The 24,919-nt window shown below is 40.4% G+C and overlaps 1 protein-coding gene across 1 annotated transcript in view; it reads right to left on the bottom strand.

Moving 5' to 3' along the window:
- tns1a (tensin 1a) overlaps nt 1–24,919 on the bottom strand; it is a 116,449-nt gene that overhangs the window by 29,502 nt on the left and 62,028 nt on the right. The window contains exons 4-17 of the mRNA XM_061716067.1: nt 23,771–23,815; nt 21,046–21,087; nt 11,894–11,943; nt 11,151–11,322; nt 10,129–10,179; nt 8,355–8,477; nt 7,701–7,765; nt 7,091–7,168; nt 2,001–2,113; nt 1,862–1,922; nt 1,671–1,746; nt 1,455–1,584; nt 955–1,020; nt 698–823 (exon numbers count right to left, since the gene is read on the bottom strand). Of these exons, the coding sequence (XP_061572051.1) occupies nt 698–823; nt 955–1,020; nt 1,455–1,584; nt 1,671–1,746; nt 1,862–1,922; nt 2,001–2,113; nt 7,091–7,168; nt 7,701–7,765; nt 8,355–8,477; nt 10,129–10,179; nt 11,151–11,322; nt 11,894–11,943; nt 21,046–21,087; nt 23,771–23,815 (1,198 nt within the window). The remainder of the gene's footprint in view (nt 1–697; nt 824–954; nt 1,021–1,454; nt 1,585–1,670; nt 1,747–1,861; nt 1,923–2,000; nt 2,114–7,090; nt 7,169–7,700; nt 7,766–8,354; nt 8,478–10,128; nt 10,180–11,150; nt 11,323–11,893; nt 11,944–21,045; nt 21,088–23,770; nt 23,816–24,919) is intronic.

Genomic DNA, 24,919 nt, shown 5'->3' with positions numbered 1-24,919 from the left:
AATAAAAGTTCTCAAATTTGTTCTTGACTTTTTTCTTAACTTTAAGACAACCTTGACCTGTCTTATAATGTCTTCTGTGAAAAGGTAATAATAATAATAAGCCTCTAATATCACCTTTTTCAACACATTTTAGACAAGTTTAGACTAGTAGGTCATAGTTTGAGGATATACGTTGTAATTAATTACACAAAGAGCCTGTTAACTGTTTGTTAGCATGTTAGTTGTTAGCGTGGTAGTTAATTATTATTAATTTCCCCAATAATATTTTTTTTTGCACATTAATCTCATCCACCATAACCTTGAAAAGTTCCTGCATCTCTTCTTCTCCTTCTCCATGTTTAGTGAGTGACTGGCTGTTAAGACGCAAACTACCTATAAATGTTGTTTGTTGGCGTGTGCAATGCAATGACATATTTTAAGAAGTTCTTAAGTAGGGAAAATAAGAAATTCGTAAGAAATGACAGTTCTTAAGACGGTTCTTAAGAAAATATTGAGGAATTGCACTTAAGAACTTCCTTATGAACTTCTTAATTTTAGATCTTAAGACATTTCTTAAGATCGTTCTTAAGAACATGTTGGTGAATCGGCCCAGAGCTCCCAAGCCCGAGCTATCGTTAGGTCAGGAATCGTTTCATCTAGTGTTTGAACTTTGTTTGGGTTTAGTTTTTTTTATTTTTAGAAGGAAGAGGCGACGTACTGTGCTCTCCGTCGACCATGTCCTCGCCGCGGTGGATGAAGTTCTCGTACGAGTCCCAGCGGATCAGGGGATCCTGGGTGTTGTAGTCCACAGAAACACTGGGCCCGTTCTCCAGGTGGCTCAGCCCTGAGGAAGACGAGAAAAACCCACTCTGAGATCATATCAGTCACAGTCTCGCTAAGAAAAAAGGCTCCACACTCCAGACTGACGTCATCTCTCTGCTCAGTTGTGGAAAAAAAATGCTTTCAGTGGATTACCTCTGATTTTTTCTGGAGCATATGAGAAGACAAACTCCACCTTCCCATATTCTGGAAACCTTTCATCTGTACAAAGACACAAAGTTCAAAAATCACTTTTATAAAACAGCAGAAACCTAAGAACAGGTAGTAGGTTTCAACACGCCTGGAGACTCATTACTTCCCATTTTTAACTACAATCCGTGTTGTTTATTTGCATTCTTTTAAGAAAAAGGGTTTTCTGTTATTTACTTGTGAATAAATAATGAGCTGCTTTCACCAGCAGAGGGCTCCGTTTACTGCAGGACTGAGGAAAACAGGGTTTCCTGCACCAAAGCTTAACTCTTTTTACTGGATACTAAAAAACAATCTCAGATTTGATCCGATACTCCGAAACATCAGAAATAAGTCATCAATATTCTGCAGCACATATGAATGTTTTCCGGCTTGTTCTGGCTGTAAACAGTAAGTTTGGTATGAATGAACTGTTAACTTGCCCCATTCAGAAAAAGAGCAGTTACCATTGGAGGTCTCGTCAAGCTCGCTCTTCCCAAAAACCACGCCGAGGTCGTGGATGGCACAAGTGTGGAACTGCACCCTGAATATCATGTCTCTGGTCGGGTTCCTGTACCTCTTGTGGTAACACTTCAACTGTGATGAACAGGAGAGGAAGCCATGTGACTCTGCTGTCAGAGGAGTTGAGGGAAGACTAGTCCCCGGCTCGAGGGAAACCTTACCAAGATGTCTCCCTTCAGGAGGAGTCCTGGTTCGATGGTGATGCAGATACTGGTGTTGCTGTCTCCTTGCACATTGCTGTCACAAGCAGAGACAATAAAGGTCTTTTAATTTCAGCTAATTCCCTTTCGGGCTCAGTTTTGTCCTGGATTCAAACACAAAGCACTCTGAACTGGAAGAAAAGTTTCCATACTATATTCCTGACGTATAGACTGGCTGCATGGCCTGGTAGATCTTCAGGAAGGGCCGGCAGCCTGCGAAGGGACGGAAACAAAGACGTTGAAATGCATTCAGGACCACCGGGAGACTGACGTCTCTCTGCAGGCGCTCACCTCCTTTGGCTTCAAAGTTGGGAATGCCGTGCATGATGACGTGATGCAGGAATAGGGGCTTGTTGTTGATCTTTATGTGGCCGGACAGGAGGCCGTTAAAGTAGCGCACATACCTGCGGAAAAGATAGAAAATGTTTGGGTATTATCAGTCCACGCCTCGCAGCTTCAATCAGAGCAGGATCTGACACCCTGTCTTTTTCCAGAGTCATCACATAAAACCAGTACTCGAGTTGTAAAAAAAATCAGGGGGGATGGTGGATTTTATCATATGGGGACAGATCATTTGTGCTGATTACAAATAATATAATATATTACAAATAATAGCACTGACCAAAACACCTGCAGAAATACTGCAGGAATGACATAGCAGCAGTTAAATGCAGCCTTCTGTAAGCTTTAAATATCCACTGGACTTACATCAAATACATCAAAACACAACAATAAAAAACACTTTTTTCTGAACTTATCAATATGACTCTGTCCTTCACAGGATAAGTAAAATGGATCACTGCAAAAACTCACAATCTTAACAAGAATATTTGTCTTATTTCTAGTTAAAATGTCTCATTTTAGTAAAAAAAAATCTCATTACACTTAAAACAAGACTCATCACTGGAAAAAACAACAATTTTCACCTGTTTCAAGTAGATTTTCACTTCAAATAAGTGGAACAAGATTTTTTTTCTTGTAATGAGAAGATAAATGTTGTCCCACTGGCAGATTTTTCTACTTATTTTAAGTGAAAATTTACTTGAAGCAGGAGTTAAATTGTCAAATAAGTTATTTTTCTGGTGATGACTCTAAATGTTGAAATAGCAGTAAAACCACATTCATTGATGAAATGACATAAGGGATGGAAAGGGGGGATGGCAATTTTACAGGGGGGGTGATTTTGACCGTTTTTATTTCAGGAGGGATGCCATCCCCCCTCATCCCCCCTCAACTCCAGTACTGCATAAACCCCACTACATTGCAATTGGTTCGGTACATTCTGTACCGATGGTAATGTGTGTGAACGGGTGGGGTACAAACTGTGCTGACTAGCTTTGGCTGGCATATGAAAGAGGTCTATAATTATTAAACAAAACTATTTAATATGTATTATAATAAAAATATATCTCAAAATCACCATAGAAACAGAGGAATCTCTCTTGCCCTGATACGTGATCATACCGGGAGACATTCTGGCAGGATTACATAGTAAAGGTTCATGAATTCGTTGGACTGCCACTCTGAATATAAAGTGAGCTGCATGCACCGCAGAGCCGTGGGAGCGGGCCGGTGCGCAGAGGCCGGTTGGGGGTCTGTTGAGTTAGTGTGGTCTGGTTGTTAATGATGATAACGATAATGGTACCAAATGTAACCTTGACCGCCGTGTCGCAGCGCGCAGACGCTCTCTTGCTCTGCTGTCAGCGAGCAGATGGTTTGGCCTCCGTGAAATTCAATTAACCCGACCTGGGATGTCGTGTTAGAAACTCCGGGGGGGGGGGGTGGGGACTTGTAGCTACAGTACATGCGTGATGAGACATCGTCACGATCTTGCCTTTAGCAAGACAGCATCATCCTGAACAGATCTTTGACTCTTTAGCTGATGCTCGTCCTCGTGTTTCCGTCAGCTGAATTAAGTTCAATTCTCCTTTAACTGGAATATAAAAACAATAGAAATGTTTCCTCCCATCTTCTGAAGTGAGTGCTCCTGAGTTGTACTTGCCAAGTATGAACTCCCGAGCGCATGAGACCAAACTTGGAGAACTTGGAGAACTTGGAACGGCCAATCAAAGCAGTAGGAGCGAGATGGCAGACAGAGAGGTATCTAACGCATCCATGGGCCGCGCAAAACACACACAGACGTCATCCTTCAGTGTAAAAAGTGCTACAACGATACCTTATTTGCCCCGTTTTCATTCATTCGCTCTTGTTCAGTCACCGAAAATACTTGTTTAGACTCACATAACAGAACTACTTCTACTAAAATTGGTGTTCAAACTGGTGTTCAAGCCCGTCTCCAAGGTACAAAGAGTGCACAAGTAAAAAAGAAACTCTCCTGACATTTTGTTCCGACGTTCAAGTCGGTGAATGTGACAAAAGCCGGAGCTGAAACACTCGGCGTACTACACCATATGACGTATCCTTCGTGGCAGCGGCAGACTCTCTGCTTCCCTCCCGTTCCTCATGTTAATGTCACAAACTCCAGACGATTATACTCGCAGACTCAAGGGGCAGAGATAATTATACCCAAAGCAGGAAATAGCGGCGAGGCAGAGGGCAAGCCTATAGACGTGTTAAGGAATGGCTGCTTGTCTAATTCACTAGAAACGAGATGAATTGTTGTTAAGCCTCTGAAAAGTTCAGATAAAGACTCTTGAAGGGTCAGGCCTTTAAACAGTCGGCTATCTAATAAGGTAGAAGGATAATTATATAGTAGGAGCAGATTTATGACTCAAGGGAAGATAACTGGGAAAACAGTCGCCCTCGAATGAACTGTATTCAAAATAATATATCGCTTTTTATCTGGGATGCTTCGACCCACTCTGGTTTGGGATTTACAGTCCTTCACTACTTTTCTCTTAATTCATGGAAAGCAGTCAAAACACACCCCTTTAAATCTCGGAGCGATTGAGGGAAGATTTGCTGACAGAAATAAACTTCCAACGTGGACTGCAGCCTCCCTGGAGACGCTGGTGGAATCCGTCACACGGACAAGACAGATTGCTTCTCTCTGCGCTCCAACATTTTTCACAATTATCTCAATTAAAACTTAATTGGAGATGAGCACCAGGAAACAGGAAAGAATTTCTACACCCAAATGCTTTTGAAACTGGATGGCTTTGGGCGACATGCATCTCTTGCAAGTTCTCTCAGTGTGCTTGAGACTTGAGTGGGAGCTGCCCGGCCGGCACGAAGCCCATGTAGCCCGTGGTTGGAGAAAGTTTACACAAGGTTATACAGAAGTCTAACCTTCCTTCTCAATGTTAGGGAAACTAAAACTGTGCGTGAAGTTGCACTGACGGCTTCAAGCAATCCAGTAGTTTCTTAGCTAGCTACGTAAAAGAAGAGAGACTGAGGTCACTTTTCTCCTAAGCCTAAAATAAGTTTACACTCGCTTTTCTGTCAGGTATCTACGGAAGAGTATTAGGGCCAGTCAGGAGAAAAATAAAAATAATATTTTAGAAGAGGAAGATTTTTTTTTTCTTCGATAAAAAAAGTTGAAATGTCGAAAAAAAAGTTTAAATGTTGAGGAAAAAGTCGAAATATCGAGATCAATGTTGAAGTACAATTTCGAGAAAAAAGTCGAAATGTCGAGAAAAAAGTCAAAATTTTGTGAATAAAGTTGAAATGTTCAGAAAAAACAAATTAGTGTAGAGTATAAAGCGTAAATACAGGCATATAATTTATGTTTAGTTGTGGAAAGGGGGTGGGATTAAATAAATTTATACTTCCTCCCACTCCTTTTCGAACATGTAACTGAAATATGTTTTTTGATGTGTTTTTTTTTTCTTTATGTGGCAGAATGCCCACCTGTATTTGTTTCTCTTATCTTTTTTCTTGTTTTTTTCGAAATAAATAAGAACGAAAAAAAACGAAATTGTATTTCAACATTAATGTCGATATTTCGACTTTATTCTTGAAATTGTATTTCGACATTATTCTCGACATTTCGACTTTTTTCTCGACATTTCGACTTTTTTCTCGAAGTGCACAATAAAAAGAAAATCTTCCCCTCACAAATATTTTTTCTCCTGCCTGGCCCTAATACTCTTCCGTAGAAATCAGACACTGTTAAAAACAGTGGAAGAAGCGTTGGGTCACGTGACCGACTGGTGTCTGAAGACTGGTTTTAAACCCTGTTTCTCTTCGTACGGGGTGCAGCCATGGTGCCAATGGGAACACGCCCACAAAGGGTTGGCTACTTTGCTAAGTGCAGAAGCACGAAGACTACAGATGAGGATAACGGCCAACCATTGGCTGAGCCGACTGTCAATCAATCATGTAAGTAATAAATGCTTCATATAAACCTTCCTGATGTGTTACAAAAAAAAAAAAAAAAACACCACTCAGTTGTTATGGATGTGAAATCAAACGATTGAGTCCAAAAGGGTTTTGGGAACCAGGCTGTTAATACGTTATTTTCTGTTGTATAGCTGGACATTTTAAAAAGGGAGTCATGGAGATCGCCCCGCTTTTGCAGCCAGTTTCTGGTGGTCAGTCGAGGAACTGCAACAGATCTTACACTGCAAAAACTCAAAATCTTACCAGGAATATTTGTCTTATTTCTAATTAAAATGTCTCATTTTTAGTCAAAAAAATATCATTACACTTAATCACCAGAAAAATATCTTGTTATTTGACAATTTTCACCTTTTTCAAGTTAATTTTCACTTGAAATAAGTAGAAAAATCTGCCAGTAGGACCAAGATTTATCTTCTCATTACAAGCAAAAAAATCTTGAAATCTACTCGAAACAGGTGAAAATTGTTTTTTTTTTTTTTTTCCAGTGATTAGTCTTGTTTTAAGTGTAATGAGATTTTTTTTTTACTAAAAATTTGACATTTTAACTAGAAATAAGACAAATTTTGAGTTTTTGCAGTGTAATTCTGCATGAGCCTCAGTCCGGAAGTTAGACGGTTGGCGCTTGGTAGGTATTGAAAGATCCCCCCATTGTTCAGCACAAAGAAGTACAAATCTTTATAAATGAGTTGACTAATTCTACTCAAAGCTGCTTTGATAAGAGCCTCCACCTGGAGCCTGTATCATTTCACTCCACGGTCAAACAACAGGAAGAAGTTTGCTTTTCAAAAGCTGAGTTTTTCCACTTTGTGCAGGTTACTGTTGAACACTAGCGCAGCATATACGTACTATCTGAAACTGACCACAGAGGTTGATGTTTTTCAACCTATGAGAGGAAAATATCTCTCAAAGAAGGAGGAATTCCAAATAGGCTGAACAAATAGGACTCTGTACTTTATTTATTTATGAAAATATATACATATACATACATATACTGTATATACTGCCTTGCTACAATTGTTCTGGCTTCATGATAAGATTCAAAAACAGATAAAAAAAGGGGTAATGAGGTAATGATTTACCTTTTCTGTGACGGCTGGCCGACAGCTTTGTCTTCATAGAAGCGCCTCATGGCAAACCTGTCCAGCGCCTGGTCAGCACTGCGGGACATAAAGTTACGTAAGCGTCGTGTTTATTGACCACACCAGGAAAAACTGACGAACATGAAGAGTCAACAACAGCCTTTACTTGGTAAAACCTGCAGCATTTTCACAGATCTGGTCTTCATTTATGAATTACATTAAAGTCTACCTGGCTCCGACCCACCAACACAACTATGGTTGCTTTAGAGGATGATGACATTTTCAGTGATTATTCTGACCGTGCCAGTAAAATAAGCTGGCCACGGTGAAATCTTCAGCTAAAATATCAAAGTCAGTGTTAATTATTGAGGCTGCTCAAGTGCCAGACTTTAAGGTCTAACTTTGATGGATTGTTGCTCCCGTCCTTACAAAAACTCTTTGCGAGGAAGAGATTTGAAAGATCAGAGTACTTAAATAGCAATTTTCATTACTGACAGCCTGAAATCTTCTGCTGAAGCGTGTCGGTTAAACTTTACTCAGCCAGTTACGACGTAATGCTGAATGTCAGTGCGTAGCTGGATCCGTGCACGGATCACAACATGCTTGATACCTTCCAGATATGTTGCTGTAGTGCATGTACGCAGCCACCACCACCCCGGTCCGACCTCGGTTTCCCTGCAAACGGACAACAAGACCCGTCAAGTTTCAAGATGTGGAGCCGAGACGTTTATTTGAAACAGGAGTCATTTCAAAGGAATGAACGGTGTTTGTGTTGATCTAAACAAATCCACTCTAAACGTGATACTGGTGATTAAGTTGACTGACTTATATTTAAAAACCCAAAAGCTGAAACTATAAATAACATGAAATAATCTTGATCCCCCCCTGACTGTTTACACTGATCAGTCGGGCTCCAAAAGGCAACAAATTGGTTCCAGGAGCGAATCTAATTTAGCTTTTTCATCTTGATCTGGACGAAAACTAAAAACACAGTGGGGTAATGTATGTTTGAACGAGAAGGAATGAGAGCCAAAACTATGAGAACAGAATAACTATTGATTATTTGAGATTTTTAAGGTCAGCAGTCAAAAACCTGTAGGATGAAAAGATAAGGGAGAAAAGTTTTTCCTGGAAGTTTCTGGCAGCTTCACAGCGATGAAAGGATTACAGGAAGTCACAACATACAGCCAGAGAAATGTTTCCACACATTACTGCCGTGTTCCCCCCCGTCCCCTGGTTTATTTTCTCGCCGTTCTCGCTTTACCTTGTTGTGCAGTACCACCACGTTGCGTGCGTCTGCACTGAGCCACATGTCGATAGCCTTGCACATGCTGCATATCTTGTCGAGCGGTGGAGCGTGGAAATCTGGCCAGCCGAACTCCAGAACCTGAGGATTATTCAGACACAGGTTTCATCTTTAGGTCTGGAAAAGATCCTTGCCTATGCCTATCTTACTAAACCATAACATGCCAATGCACGTTGTTCTAATTTGTCAGATTAAAACGTTTGCAAACTAGCACGTAAGCAATATTGCACAAATGTGTTGAAAAACGCTTAAAAGAAGGTAACACGTAGTGGAAAATGGGATTGCTAGCCCAGAGAACCGATCCCCGTCCAGCCCAGTCCCAGCCAGCATGGCTATGTGGGTGCAGTGAAAGTGGGGCCTTGCAATGGGCAAATGACATTGGTCTCTAATGGTTTAAGTATCAGGGGCCCCTTTGTGGACGTAGGGCCAGTCCCAATACACCCCCTACTTTCTACCACTAGCCCTAAAAATGAGTAGGGCTTTGTAATGTTCCCTAGGGATTGGGACACCACTTGCTACGTCACTGCGTGGTTTACGTTCGGGTACGTAAGCGACTGCGTAGTTATGTTTGCACATACGTCACACCATATCAGGAAGCTGAGAGCTAGAAGCTGTTTTCATTTCTGCTGTAGCGCTGTTAATATGCCACTTTATTAAGTTTTAATATTTTTTCAGGTGTAAAAGTAAGTTAAGATCCCCAACCTGGGCTCAGTTTATCCAAATAACGCCTGTTAGGAAATTTGATCCTATGTTTTCGGGATGAGAACGGCCTGCTGGCGATTTATGGTTCTGCGTTAAATCGAAGCAGAGCCTACGGCGTAGAGTACGCAGCGACGCGCGCCATACGGCGCGCGTCGCTGCGTACTCTACGCCGTAGGCTTTACGTTGGTGTAACGCAGAACCAAAAAATCAACCTTTATTCTGGCGAGATCTGAAAAAACGAGCGAGTGATTATGTACATTCACTGAGTGAATATTATGAAAGTAAAATATATATTTCTCGCTAGAAATGTAATCAAAATGCATTTTTATGCAGAAACTCACTCAAAATATTGATTTTATTCACTAAAAATTAGAAATGTCCGCCATGTTTTTTTGTTTAATTCAGTCTGCAAATGATGACGTTAAGCATTCTGGGAATTTTTCTCAGGCCCTCAGTCGAGAAGTCAGCATCCAAAAACCCTAGCTGTGAAGGGCTAGATTCATACACACTAACCCTCGGTATGCCCACTAGCCCTAGATGCAAAGAGGAATTGGGACACCACTACCCTCACGGGAACGCGCAAAATTTAGGGGTAGGGCTGAAAAGTAGGACTAGGGGGGGATTGGGACTGGCCCGAAATATAAGGGTCCCTGAGGGATACACTAAATGGTCAGAGCTATGAAATGTGTCATTGTGTGGTTCCCATGTAGTTTTTGTGTTTTCTTTTTCTGTTGCTTGGTTGTCACTCTGCCAACATCACATGTTCACTTCTTTGACAGATTGTCCAATGCCGTTTCTATCCCCATGCACCGGTATCAAAGTCAGATCTAGAGAAACCTGTCCAGTTGTGTCAAAAAGGACCTGGCTGGGTTTGGTTGTTTGGGGTTAGGCATCCAACATTTATGATTAGTGCTAGTTGTTAATAGACATGCATGGTTTGGCTTTAGTTAGTGTGGCGATTAAGCAATCCACATACACATGTTTCTGTTTTCATGACACAGAAATAATGCAGCTGATGAAGTTTCAGTACCTTATGGTTTAACTTTGACAAGTCGTTCCTCTGGTCACTCAGGTTGAGGACCTGAAATCAGACAGAACAAATATCTATGAAACAGTCACTTCCTTTCACTGGACCACCTTTAGCTTTGATTACAGCACACATTTGTATTGATTAGTTGTTCTGATGAGCTCACCGGTCTGCTCCAGCAAAGATCATGACTACAGTTATGGTCTAAACTACTTGGTGTCCGATCCATGTGTGAAAATGATGTCTAAACCTGGTCGTTCAGGATTTCCTGGTTTGGACTCAAACTTGACCAACCGGACAAACTCCAATCATAATACTGCCTTTACGTGGTTGTTATGCTACATAACTCTGGATCATGGTACGTCTGGACTCATGAGATCACATGACCTTTGCTCATTGCCCTATGGTCCAATCAAGAGTTTCTTTTTTTCTTTATAACATTTCCTCCATTAATATGATGATCCACATCTGTCCTTCCAGCTTTCCTTTAAGCATTAGATAGTTCTTAAACCAAATTTTAAATTGTTTGATCGATGCAGACCAATACCACGCCAGCACCCTCCTACATACAGTACATGCACTACACTGTCAAAAACTCAAATTCTTACCTATATAGGAATATTTGTTTTATTTCTAGTTAAAATGTCTAATTTTTAGTCAAAAAATCTCATTACACTTAAAATTATTAAGTCATTACCAGAAAAATAACTTGTTATTTGACAATTTTCACCTGTTTCAAGTAAATTTTCACTTGAAATAAGTAGAAAAATCTGCCAGTGGGACAAGATTTATCTTCTCATTACAAGCAAAAAAATCTTGTTCCACTGGCAGATTTTTCTACTTGTTTTAAGTGAAAATCTACTTGAAACAGGTAAAAATTGTTGTTTTTTCCAGTGATGAGTCTTGTTTTAAGTATAATGAGATTTTTTTTTGACTAAAAATGAGACATTTTAACTAGAAATAAGACAAATAAAAGAGTTTTTGCAGTGTAGTTCAGACGAACACTGTGGTCTGACATCTCTCACCATGTACTGTTCTCCGTGCTTGGACCGCAGCATCGTCGCCACCTCTTTGAGGTTGTTGGTGTAGCTGCGCTCTTCGGCACTGCCGGGGAACGAGACAGAGATGATCCTCTCTGTGATGTAGACCAGGTCCACCTCATAGCTCTCCTCCATGGTCTGAACCACGCTCTGACTCCTGCAGGGGGGGTGGCACAATGAAACTGTGTCATACTTGTGTCAAAGTAGTGCATGTTTCCACCTCACAGCTTCAGCTTTTGGTGGCCAGCATCAAATATGTTCTTCTTGAGTGAGAAACAGAAGCTTCTGGTACAGTTACCCCCCCATTATGTTCTGTTTTCATGTGTTGTTAGTCATTTTTACAGCTGCAGTGAGAACATTTTCAAAACTCTCCGATTTCTCTAAGGGGACTAACGGCAGAGCTGATTGCAAACATCCACTTGATCAAATGTAAACTCCCGCTTTTCGCCCGTATATTTCTTGGAAGGCCAAAGATTTACATTCCTTCCCTGACTGTTGACATGACCTCTGCTGATATTATGCAACCTGTTTCCCTGGCCAAGCAGCGATCAGGTTTATTGACTGGTAGGGAAGAGAAACAGACACACTTAAAGAGGCCAGGATTACAGTGGTTTTCAGAACTTAATGAAGTTTGAATGGCCACGTATTTGCTTTATCCTACATCTTTTCTCATATCTTTGGATTTTTTCTGCATCTACATGCAACATAGCTTGTTAAGACTGCCTTACCGTGACTGCTTTCGCCTTATCTCCACGCTTTTGCAGGACCTCGCGGACCCCTGGTGAGCAAAAGAACGCACATTGTTTCAGAGAAATATCGTTGGGTTTCTGTTTCTAAGCTGTATTTTGTGAAGCGTCATGTTTTCCTCTTTTGACCTTGTTTTGTGAAATGTCATGATGTTGCGTTTTCTTGTATTTTGGCTGATGCTATACCGCAAAGTATTTCAAATTCAATTTTGCCTCACCTACGCTGAAAACAAACTTCTTTTGTTTGTCCATATGAGGCCACAAATGTAATTTAATGGAGAGATTGAATTGTGTTTGTAGACTGTTTCTGTAAATGTGTGAACTAGGTACCACAGCAGCACTGGGAACAGCTTCAAAAAACATAAATATGATTTGACTCTCATATAAAAACAACAGATATCCATATGCATCATTTGAATCATAATCACACTTTATTCCGGATAAAATAAATTTTCTCGATTTCCTCCAGAAAGATTTTTTTTCTTTTTTTTTCATGTAATCAAGATGATGTCAGCATTGCATTCTGGTGCAATAAGAACATTTCAAAACATCTAGTAAACCATGATTCTTAAGTACTGTTTTGACATTATACTCTTGTCTTTGAGAAAACAGCAGTCAAAATTTCCCCGATGGGATTTATGCATTATTTTGGAGAAGAGGAATTGTTGGACTCCAGAAAGCCAGAAACCCCCAAAAAGCACAAAACAACACATTTCTGACCTACAAGATGCATCCAAGTCAGGAATTTGAACAGCTGGACATTAGCTTGAAGGTAAGGTCCAGAAGACAGGCCTTCCTTCTTCAGCTTTAAGAGATATGGCCAATATTACACCAAGTAGCTAAAGCGTTCATCATCCTTCAGAATTGAAGGATTGTTCATGTAGATGCATCTCTTGGGAGCAATAAGCTGCTTCTGTCACAGTGTGGCCTCTGATGGACCTCTTGCATGCTGGCGTACACGTACAGCCCTGCTGTGAGTTAAAACGGACGGAGAACAAACTGATTTCAGAGGCAGCGTCTGAAGACCAGACATCCATCAAGAAGGCACCTGCAAGAGATGAGGAGGTTGTCGGGTAGCGGCATTCACAAGTACAGACCAAAGAGCTACTCCAATCAGTGTCTGGGAACCAATGTAAAAGCAACAACAAGCTGCATTAAAAAGAAAAAGGATAGATGACGAGAACCCTAACCGCAAGAGCATCTCATTATAAGAAAAAGGAGGATTATTGAAGTAAAGTCTCCTTTAGAAAGGCCCAGTAGTGAAATTTCCACCAGAGATCTCAGCCTCAAAAATGAAGGAGGATGAGGACGGAAGAGGAAAAAGACTTGCCCCCTCCCTTGAGATATTGTCCTCTTGAAGTAAGAGGAAAGAAGAGGAAAAAAGGACTTAGAAAATGCAAGCACCTCCAGGGATGTTCCTTCAACTGAGATCCAGGTCAAAAATCCCAAAAAGAAAAAAGAAGTCCACATCAGTGTGACACCAGATCTTCTTCCAGTGTGCCACCAAACAAGACAAAAAATGAAAGGCTGCTACCGGATGTCCAGATCATTAGGTCGAGTTACATTAGACAAGAGAGGAGGCAGTGGTTCAGATGTTTGGGGAAGACTTCAGCCTCAATGCCAATGTATGTCCGCTGCTGCTTCCACCTGCCTGCTGTGTGCTGCTGACGTCCCCGACTCCCCCAGTCTGGCTCCTTATGAGCCTGGTCCTGCTCAAAGTTTCTTCCCTCCTAAAGGGGAGTTTTTCTTGCCACTGTTTGGCTTAAGGCTTTTCTCCCACTAGGGGAGTTTTTACCTGCCATTGTTTATGTAATAATTGCTCTGGGGTCATGTTCTGGGTCTCTGGAAAGCGTCTACAGACAACTTTTGTTGTATTAGACGCGATACAAATAAAATTGAATTGAATGATGTTGGTCTGGAGAAGGGTTGGGATGAATCCTCCCTCAGTATTACGCAGAGCTCTTCACAAAGGCTGCCCCGGAGATTTAAGAGACTTCAAGCAGCTCCACAAGGAGTTTCCCCGAATAAATATAGTATATTCCTACATTAATGAAGAGTGGTGGCATGGAAACTCCAAGAGAGTCATTAAAGACAGAAAATTAGTCAACAGAATCACAAGGAAGTTCTGTTGGGGCCTTTGATGGTGTCATGATTCAGCATCCCCTGCTAAGATTAGTTTTTCTGAATAGGGTCCACTCTGCTATCAACAAGATTCTCCAGCAAGCGACTCTGAGAAAAAAACCCTTCCAAACCTTCATATGTGAATATGAATTAATAAAACAGTTTGCATGTCATTAAATGTGAGTATATTTTTTCCAACTGAAGAATGGAAGAATGGTGGTGTGGTGGTTTGCACTGCAACTCAAATCGATGTTTCTCCCTGTTTGGAGTTAACATGTTTTCCTTGGGCGTGTTTGAGAATTCCCAGGTTCCAAACGACATGAAAATCATGGTGATTAGTGATTTTTGTGAGTGTGAGCTTCAGTTGTTGCGGGTTGACAGGTGGGAAAGGCTCCAGCACATCACAACCCATTCTTTTTTAAATGGAAAGAATAAATCTAAAGTCAGGTCTCTGTTTTTTTGTTTCAAACAAACTCAAACAAACATAAAAGCTACAGGACTCTCTCAGAAAATTAGAATATTGTGATAAAGTCCTTAATTTTCTGTAATGCAAAAATGTCATACATTCTGGATTCATTACAAATCAACTGAAATATTGCAAGCCTTTTATTATTTTAATATTGCTGATCATGGCTTACAGTTTAAGAAAACTCAAATATCCTATCTCAAAAAATTAGAATATTCTGGGAATCTTAATCTGTAAACCATAATCAGCAATATTAAAATAATAAAAGGCTTGCAATATTTCATTTGATTTGTAATGAATCCAGAATGTATGACATTTTTGTTTTTTTAATTGCATTACAGAAAATAAAGAACTTTATCACAATATTCTAATTTTCTGAGACAGTCCTGTAGGTTATATGCGTACTGTGATTTTATAAATGTAAAGAAAAGGACAGTCAAAGTTTACATAATTATTTAAAGCCGCACCAAGTGGCGTTTGAATTTTCTCAGAGTCTCCCCCTACAGGATTGGAGTTCAAGTCTTTTTTAGAATGCTGAGTTTTCTTAGTCATTCCTTATCCATCACCACTTCCATAACTCCTTCAGTCACCTCTGTTATGAGGTCCACTCTAGTTTTTTGAGCTGGTTTCAGGGTTGTTGATTTATAAAATAGGACTGTGAAGCAATTCCTGGTTGTTAAAAGAGATACGTGGCAACATTTGATCAAAAAAGGAATAATGGCACACTGTCATATATTAATCGCTCATCATCTGAGGCTGCATTTCTCTCATTTTAAGACCTTTATAAAGTTGTGTCATGAAAAAACCTGAGCTTTTTCTTTTTCACATGGTTTCGTGCTGAACAGCAGTCAAATCTGCAACAAATGTAAGAAAATAATTATCAAAAAGAGGAAGGAACAAGCACAGACAGTTGAATGTGCCGTGGCTCTGACCTGACAGACGGCTTTACTGGTTAAGCAGTTTAATAGTGATGTCTGTAATCAACACTCAAGGTTAAGCACACAGCCGGTTGCACTCCCTCCTGCAGCCGAGGAGCTCCTCACAGATGAAGCTAATCACAGCCCCCCTGAGCCAGAACGGCTGCATAATTCTCTGGCAGGAACCAGATGCTCCACAGACCTCAGCCTGCGATGTTTGCAAAATGAAACAGCCTGTCCACATGAAGCTGCAAGGGTGTTGGGCCGGCACGTGCTTGTAGCAACAATAGCGGCATGACTGCAGATCAGTCAACATGAAAACACCTGATTCGTATTTTACAGTTAAAACATCCTGATTAGGAACATCAGTGCCACGATTCTGAATACATCGTTCATAAATGTTGCATGGCTCACCTTGCCTAACACGAACCCTGTGCTCCACCTCCAGGAGGATCGCAGGTGGGCAAAACGCCGTCGAATGGAGCTGGCCAGATGCATGGCTACAATCACGACTGAAGACACTACTGTTTTACCACCTTTTCACTAAGATTACTCCTAGAAATTCAAATCTTGTCAGATGATTGTTTTGAAATCCAAACCAAAGTCCAGTTTTATCCTTCTCTACATGTCCAAGCATTATCCAGGTGGTGAGAGGTCTGTGACAAAGAACGCCGGTTTTATTATCACAACAAAAAGAAAAGACACTGCAGGCTGTCCCGTTTGAGCCAAATCTGATCAGCGATTATGTAACATGCCATGATGCATCTACTTCTGTATCTTCTCCCGTTTCAACTGTCGTCTGCTTTCTTCCTCGTCCTCTCCCACTCACTCACTCTGTGATCTTTGGAAGTACTCCCCCTTCTGTGTCATTATCTCTCATTATTTTTGACTCTCCTCCCCTCTGTGTCTTGTACAGATTCCCATTCTTTCCATGCCTCGTGCTTGCGTACAGTGTGTTTATGCACATGTTTTACCCTAATTACCCCTCAGGATGGTGAAACAGGTTGCAAATGCAGAGAATGAGAAATAGAAGCAATATTTAACAACAAACCAATGTTTTCTCAGAGTCTGTTGACTTTGTTTTCCCTTACTGCGTCTGGAACCTTTATGCATATATTTGCTCCATTCTACCCGAGCCAAAAAGTGATGAAAAAAAATCCCCTTATTGCACTTGGATTACCCTCAACAGGCCCCACACTGGCTCAATTATGGTTACAATGAGGCATTTTGACCCAAAACCACTGTGGATATATCCTGAATAGACTAACCAAACAAGCATTCCATCGACACTTCCTTCTTCACTCACACACCACAAAGAGACGCACACACAGACGGACAAGGGGTGTGGAAAACCCCTCATGACGATGACACCTGGAATGAAGAATGGACACAGAATCCACAGCAAATTTGAATTTCTATGTAAAAAAATCCATGAATGTAAAAAATCCCTAACGAATACTACTATTGACATGAAACAAAAAAAATCAGCCTCATAAAATAAGACAACACAAATAAAACATTTGTAAATAGTGACAACCACAACCCAGTTTTTGATGTTTTTGGAAATTTGAGAGTTTTGTCTGTAGTTGCAGCTAACGTTTTGGTAAAACGTCTGGTTAAAGTGACAATTTTAATAAATTTTTTTATAAACACAACTTACTTAAATCTTTCAGACTGAAAATACAGCTTTGAAAAATTCTGGCCTGTTTACTCGTGGATAAGCAAATGTTAGCAAGATGTTGAAGCAACAAGCTAAATTGAGCAACCATAATGCCTGTATTTTATTGTTATCTTCAGTACATTCCAGCACTCACAATTACCATGAATTTGCTGTTAAATACATGACGCAACTGTAAATACTATAACTTGTTGATTGATTTTTGTGTAACATTGACATGCTAAAGTTAGCTGTAACATACGCTACAATCCACTGTCGCCATTTTTAAGTAGTGTATGAATATGTAGTGTAAATTATTAATCCCTATAAAGCACACTCAGAAATGCTATAATGCATTGCGCTAAGTAGTTTACAACAATAAGGCCCAGGTGACCAAGGATGTACCAACATGTACCAACATGTCCTACTTCAGATTCATTTACAGCCCTTCAGCGAAGAAAAAGATAGATGGAACAGACTGAGATTAGCCATAAAAGACCAACAAAATAAGTTTTGGTTAACGTTTGACTGTATGCGGAAGTTAATTTTTATTAAAAAGCTTAATGTTTGTTATTAACACTGTCATGTAATGAAATGTGTATCGAACATGTGAGAACACAAAGTTTACTGATTAACCAGATTATGTGATTAAAAAAACAGGTCTGACAGCAGTCTGATGGTCAAAGGTAATTTATCCCTCTAGATTAAGAGGGTTTTTTTTAAGTCGTAAACACAACATTGCTGTAATTGTTTTGAGGACATCTTGGTAGTTACAGCAGCGGCATGTTAATAATAATAATAGGCTATCTAATACATTTTTGATGGTGATATTTTTCTAAACTGGTGGTTTTTGACCAATTTATGGGCTGTGGAGCAAAAATGTAGTGACGTGAAAAGAGCAACACATAACACGGACATTAGTGTTCTTTCTATTTGATCACAGATATTATATCACATATGTCTGTATGGTAATGATATTATAGGGTATAAAAGGGCATACTGTAATGATACATATGCTGTTATGATTTATTTGGGCGCACAGGATGAAACTGTGAACACCACTACGATTATTTTCAGAAAATTCAGTAGTTGAACTCAAGACATTGTTTTTGACATTGTTTTTAACTTTTTACATAGGGACTGTGGACTACAGTACAGACCAAAGGTTTGGACACACTTCCCCTTTCGTTTGAATAAGAAGGTGTATCCAAACATTGGTATTGGTCTGTACTGTATACAGCAACGCTAGATGTTCGGTATATGCACATGTCACAATGACAAAGAGCAACTACAAAGTCTGAAGCATAATACATTTTCTCAGTGTTCATTGTTATGCTCAGTAGTATGTTCAAGAACTCCTAATTCCGATTAATTTATTGTTACTTGCGGTGAAATACAGCTGTGAACACTTCAGCTTGTTTTCTTGCTGGCAGCTAAAAATGTTAGTTGGATGTTAGCTAGATGTTGGAACAACAACCTAATGTCACGATGACAAAGCGCAAAAAAAATGTCAAAGCATTCCAGTTGAATCCGCTTCTTCTTTGTTTATTGTTGTGATCAGTGTGTTCCCGTGATCATATTTCTGACTAATTTCCTGTCAAATACTTGTAAATACTTTATTTTGTTGTTAGCACAATTAGCTGGGTACCACGATGTGTAGTATACATTTTTCACGGGAATAACACATTTAAAAAGCGACCTTAAGAATACTGATGGAGAACTAAGAGTGTGTATTGTGGGACAGATTGAGACAAACATGCATCACTGAAAAACACTAACTTAGTTGAGTAAGTTTGTTACAACTAAACACTTTTTGCGGTCAAGGTTACCAACGAATGAATGAACGTGGAGGTTTGAGTCTTCCTTTAAATGTCAGATGTAAAGCTGAGGGATTCACTCTTGTAATTCATTTTCTGTTTGTCAAACTCTGTCCTTTGCATTTTTTGTCCTGCCCTGAATGTGCATCAATCTCCATACAGGCTGGTGTACACAGGCCGACCGGTGTTTATAATCCAGCTCTGAGTCACCCTCTTATTTCTACAGCTGATCTAAACATTTAGGCGATGTCTGACGCAAACACGGACCAACGAAAGGGAAAGGAAAAAAAACAGGACCGCCTTTATCTTTGGAGTAGATATTATCTCGAGAAGAGGAATGAAGATATAGTCTCTTTTTATAATCTTAAACAATCTAAACAAATTCCACCTGTTTTCTGCCTGTTGGCTTTAATAATAGTCCCGTTTTTTCTACATTAGCAGCAGCTGTGATCCCTTTTATTTTGTTGCTTATGCCCACAGCCTTCATAGTTTAGCAGTGTCAAGGAAAATATTCATACCTGGTCTCAGGCCAGTCCTTGGCATTGGTTTCTGGCGACGAGCTGGGAGCAACATATGTCACCTCAGTTTTTATGTTTTAATGGCTAATGCACCAAATATTTCTAAGCTCTTGAGAGGAGGTTAAACAGCTCATGACCGATAGGTTTCATAAACTGACCTTGTCAGTGGCACAGTTGAAAATACCTTCACTAAGTGAGATGCTGCCACCAATAAAGCACTCGTGCGTCTACTATATGTCCGATTATCTGCTCTGAAGAACTTGTATGTCATCATTTTTAAGGGTTAAATAATGTGTTGTATAATCCTGTTCAGTATAGAGAGAGCAGTCCTTATGGACGTCTCAACTCTGTGCTCTGATTGGTAAACATTGCCTGGTACTGCCATCTTCTGGCTCGGCCAGCCGTCCAGATTCTTTTCCTCTGCGACACAAATAGATAGTTTTGTTCCTTTGAAAGCTACGACTTTGACTCCCAGGTGGCAGTACGAATGGACACAGTTAAGAAAACTGACTTTGGACGCCGTTGGATAGACATGCAACCAATCAGAGACACAAAACATATGACGTACTGTACTGTAGGTAAAGACTAGAATTAACGGGACATCCAAGATGGTTTCCAATAGAGTAGCAAAGACTGAATATTTTTGGTTTTGTGAAAAAAAAATATGTTGATCCAAGGAATTCTGCAGCCATCTGGGGTTTCTTTGAATAGTGGCTCTAGGATGCTCTGACATGAGCCATCCCATAAATCCCAGCTCCCCCAGTATGTTCTATCCCAGTGAAAATGATAATGAATGGATGGGGTACCAGGCCCATTTCACGGGAGAAGATTTTCATGACGTGACCGGCTGGCCAAGTTGGCCACATTCTTCATTTTACAAGAACGGATAGAACACATATAGGGGCTTAAGAGTCAACAGTTTTAATATTTAGGCCTCAAAGTGTGTGTGTGTGTGTGTGTGTTTGTGTGTGCGTGTGTGCATGTGTGAGAGACACAAGAAACAACGAGACTGATTCACCGGCTGAACCGCACCACTGCAATGGCCAAACCATTGCGTAATTATGGTGATGCAAAATATGTTTGCACCAAATGCTTCTCAAACATGTCACTGCAAACACACCTCAGTGATAAATGTTTCAATTAATGTAGTGCTTTATTTTATATTAAAATCTGTTAATTGTCTGACAAAACCAGCCATAAAGCTGACAAAAAATGATCTACAGGATGCCATGGTTTATCATCATGCAAAAAAAAATAAATTAAAAAGCTGTCACATACTGTTATGCACCGACTACGATCCATTTGTCAGTCAAAATGTGGTTGCTAGCCAGCAGTTGTTTGTCTGTAATATTCATATTTTATTTGGCCGGGCGTACTTGCCGCCACTCTTCCATGAATGCTGTTCTGGCAGTGCTGCTCTCATTCAGCCACCAAAAATGTGAGTGAGGTTTGGTGTTAGATGGATTTGTGCATCTACGTTCTTCCACCAGAAAAACTATCCGGATCACAAATGGCATCTCAGCAATATTGCAGGTTAAGTCTAGAAAGCGTCTGCGGCACGTAACATACATGATCGCTGGAAATACAAATAAAAACATCTTTTGCGAATGAACAGACTTAAAATGAGCCTGTACTTACCGGTGTCTCTACATGCTTCAATGGCAGCTGGGGAGTAGGAGGCTGATGGGAGAGACGAGAGTTAGCAGGTTAGTCATTTTTGTTTCACAATTAATACACACACACATACTTATATACATATATATATATATATAAACCCACAGGACTTAATGTAAACACACACAGGACTTCTGGGGAAAGACTCAGACTCCATGAACCATCGCCGCTGTCATTTCTCACGGCCAAACTAATACAACCACATTTCGTGAAAAGCCTTTGGCGTAATTCACTTCAGCGGCATGTCAAGCTCTTAAAATATGAACTCTTAAACTGAGTGTGAGTATTGCTGAAGGACATACCAAAAACTGAATATGTATACACAGTGTGTGACCCAGAGCTCGCTAAGGATCCAAGTGAAAGGAAAAATCTGTCGGGGGCTGTAAACAATGTTTATAACACGCTGCAGCGGTGATTTCAAAGGCAGGAGCTTTAAATAAACGTGGGAAGTTACTGTAGCTTGGGGCGCTCGTAATTTGAACGCATAATTCACTGTTGATCTTAAAGATATTAAAAAGGACATACAGCTCCACTTTTTATTTTACATTATAGAGGAGAAATCTGGAGAATCATTAAAATACAATCCCTGCTGGTCCTCTAATCATGACCAACATTTGCTGAGCTTTCATTTTTCATGGAAGTGAATGAAAACTCCAATTTCAAGCTCATTAAAATGAAAATGAACCAAGTCTTCGAGTCGCAGTGCATAAATCACATTTTGTCCTTTGGAGCAGGAACCCTTGGAAGCAGGAAGAATCACTTTGACTGCAGCACGTCACTTCTTCCATTGTCTTCTCTGTGTTTCGAAGTCTTCATGAATCTGATGTCACTATATTTTGTCTGCATCTAAGAGCCTCTGGATGACTTGCTCACGCCAGGCTGGAACACTCCTGCACGTCATTCTTTTGTTCACAAATCTATCGTCACGCAAATAATGTCAAGTATTTTTGGCACTGTACATGCAATAAAAGCTCTCCACACATAAATGCTAAATAGATGATTATATAATGAGAAAAGTGATACAAGGGAGAATAAAAAAGGCCAATCCAGTCTGAATCACGAACATGAATTTACTCATTTGTATACACTGATGTAACTTTTTTTTTTGATGTAACTGATGTAACTTTTCCACTAAGCCTTTCCACTCACTCAAAAAAGTTTATTGACACCAAAGGTGGATTTCATATCCATGAGAACTTTTGTCATCAGTTAAACTTATATTAAACCTCATATTAATATATAATTAGGGGCAGGGTTTTAGAATAACAGCTACACTGCAATCTCCAGGATAGCTGTCATCGTGTTAGCCGCTTACTGCTTAGCATTTTGATCGAACCAGAAATCTAATCTGTGGATTAAGAGCCAACAGAGCATAATTACTCATATTTTAAAGATTGTAAGTCTTGTTGTGATGTTGAATGTACTAAGGGGCTGGTTTTGGGTTTGTCTTGAAGGGTCCAAGGGCAGAAATGGCTCCCCCTCCAAAGGTTAGCACTGGTAAGGTGGTGCACCCAGAAACAGCCACCTTTTACCCTGGAAGTTCAAGTCATGGCCTTGGCTCGGCCATAGAGTCCTGCAGAGTTTGCCCAAAGCTCCACAAGTCCTCATTTCAGATGCTATTTCGGTAGCAACATTGGAAATGAGGATGCATGAATATATTTAAAGTTAAAGGATGTTACAGAATGAATGAATGAAACTTGTAGGAAGCATGGCTTAATGGCTTCAACGGCCACCAGAGCCACTCTGAAAGAACCTAACACCACAGTCCAGTTCTCTTCACACACTCAGTGGTTGCACCTGTAGATTAACTTAAAGGGGACCTATTATGAAAAACAGGTTTTCTCTTGCTTTAACATATATAAAGTGGTCTCCCCTCAGCCTGCCAACTCAGAGAAGGAGGAAAGCAACCAAATTCTGCAGTGTCTGTACAGCCGTCCGGATGAGCCGTCCAGTGTGATGTGGATCTACGAGCCAATAAGATTCTGCTCCCTTTCGTTACGTAATGAAAATGCGATTTGCATCGGTTTGCCTCCGATGCGTGAAACCACGCCCATAACTAACTCCGCCGGCCGGAGCTTCCTCCATTTTTTCGTAGCGGTGTATCGCGTCATTCAGGCAGCCAATCAGCACAGTGCCTCATTATCATAGCCCCGCCCACTCAGAATCCTGCATAGATAATGAGGTTAGAGAATGGGAAGATAAAGACATGGCTCAGAAGCTGAATTTCTAATTTATTTATCAAAAACAGTCAAAAGCTTGTTTTAAAGACATTCAAGGCCTGTTTAAAATAGGTATTTGATGCCATAATAGGTCCCCTTTAATCACGTAAATTTGAGGTCTTGTAGGATCCTCAAAACTCAAGATATCAATAGTCCCAATATATTTTCATTAAATGTCACTTTCACTAAAATTAATGCGATATCAAGAAGAATCGGGGGAAGTTTCAGTACTTTGAGTTTTCTCTAAGAGCCTCACTTGGATGTGTTGGATTAATCTTCATAACTGTCTCGCCGCCATCTCCCTAAAGATGGGATTTGAACTCCAGCGGCAACCTCTTTGAACTCCACGGTGAGTGGTTTGACCACAATTCCAGGAAGACCCCGTACATTAAAGGAGGTCACCCAGACCTTTAAATGTTTCCTTTATGGGCTCATTTCCACACAACAAGACACGCGCACTGTATACTCACCGGGCCGGACTCACAGTTGGTGGTTGTTTGACATGATGTAGTAACCTGTGAATGGAGAAACGGAGAAATCATGAGGGAAATTGAGGACAATACCTCACACAGAGAAAAGCAAACGAGGAATAGTGTCACAGAAATGACTGAGGGATGCAAAAACTCATGGCATCCTCCATTTCCCTGAAGCACTTCAGGACTGAATGTTCCCCGACTGACTAAGTGTTCCCCAACAGTACAGAAATAACCACCGCCGTCGTGGGAAACATCTAATCCAAGGAAACTCAACTGTTTCCCAGTGGCAATTGAGGTAACAGTAATACACTCAGCTCACACATGCAAAGCATTCCAGAGTTGTTCATCGTCATGCAAATGCCGACCAGTGTGTACGAGAGACTCCGGCAGAACAAAAAAGGTCACGTGTGGTGCATTTGAAAGGCCATCTGTCTCGTAACACCCTGGAGAACCGGTGCAGAGGAAGGAACTAACTAACAATGTTGTCTTGCACCTTTACAAGAACTATCAGATACGTTCGTCTATGTGTTTTTCTGCTGACATAACCAAAATTGACTGACTTGATATAATATTTTTTCGGCTGCACGTAATTTCACATTTTGGCTAGCTAGCCCTGTCCTGTCAGTGTTTTGAAATAAGGTTGCCGTTACCAGAGCGACACATGATGGTTACACTGGTTACATTTACCGTTCAGTTTACTGTTACCACGGCAACTTAAGCACATAGGTCTATATGTCATTTTCATGAATGAGAAGTGGCGTCCCTGGAGTCCAGGGTTAATTAAAAGGCAATTGTTGACATAATCCAGGGCTTTGATGACACATCCAGGGATCAATATCTGGTACTGCAGCAAAACACAGTTTGTTTATCCCATATGAAAGCTGTCTGCAAAATATAGATGTACAGTAGGGTGTAATTTTGTCGTTAACGAAAGGTCCCGCCCTGCAAGACATCGCTGGACCAAACCTGAACTGTAGGGGGCGCAATATTAAAAAAAACAATTTTTCTACGGCACATCAAAAAGGTATAATTACTTCAAGAAGGTAGAAGAAGCAGGTAGAACCTAATCGAACACTTTTGGTGCGTCCGAAATGCCATACTAAAAAGTATATACTAAAAAGTATACTTAAGTTCGGCACACTT

Source organism: Cololabis saira, chromosome 24 (assembly GCF_033807715.1).
Source record: "Cololabis saira isolate AMF1-May2022 chromosome 24, fColSai1.1, whole genome shotgun sequence".
Lineage (NCBI taxonomy): Eukaryota > Metazoa > Chordata > Actinopteri > Beloniformes > Belonidae > Cololabis > Cololabis saira.
Note: the sequence above shows the minus strand (reverse complement) of the source record. Positions and strands in the feature narration are given on the sequence as shown.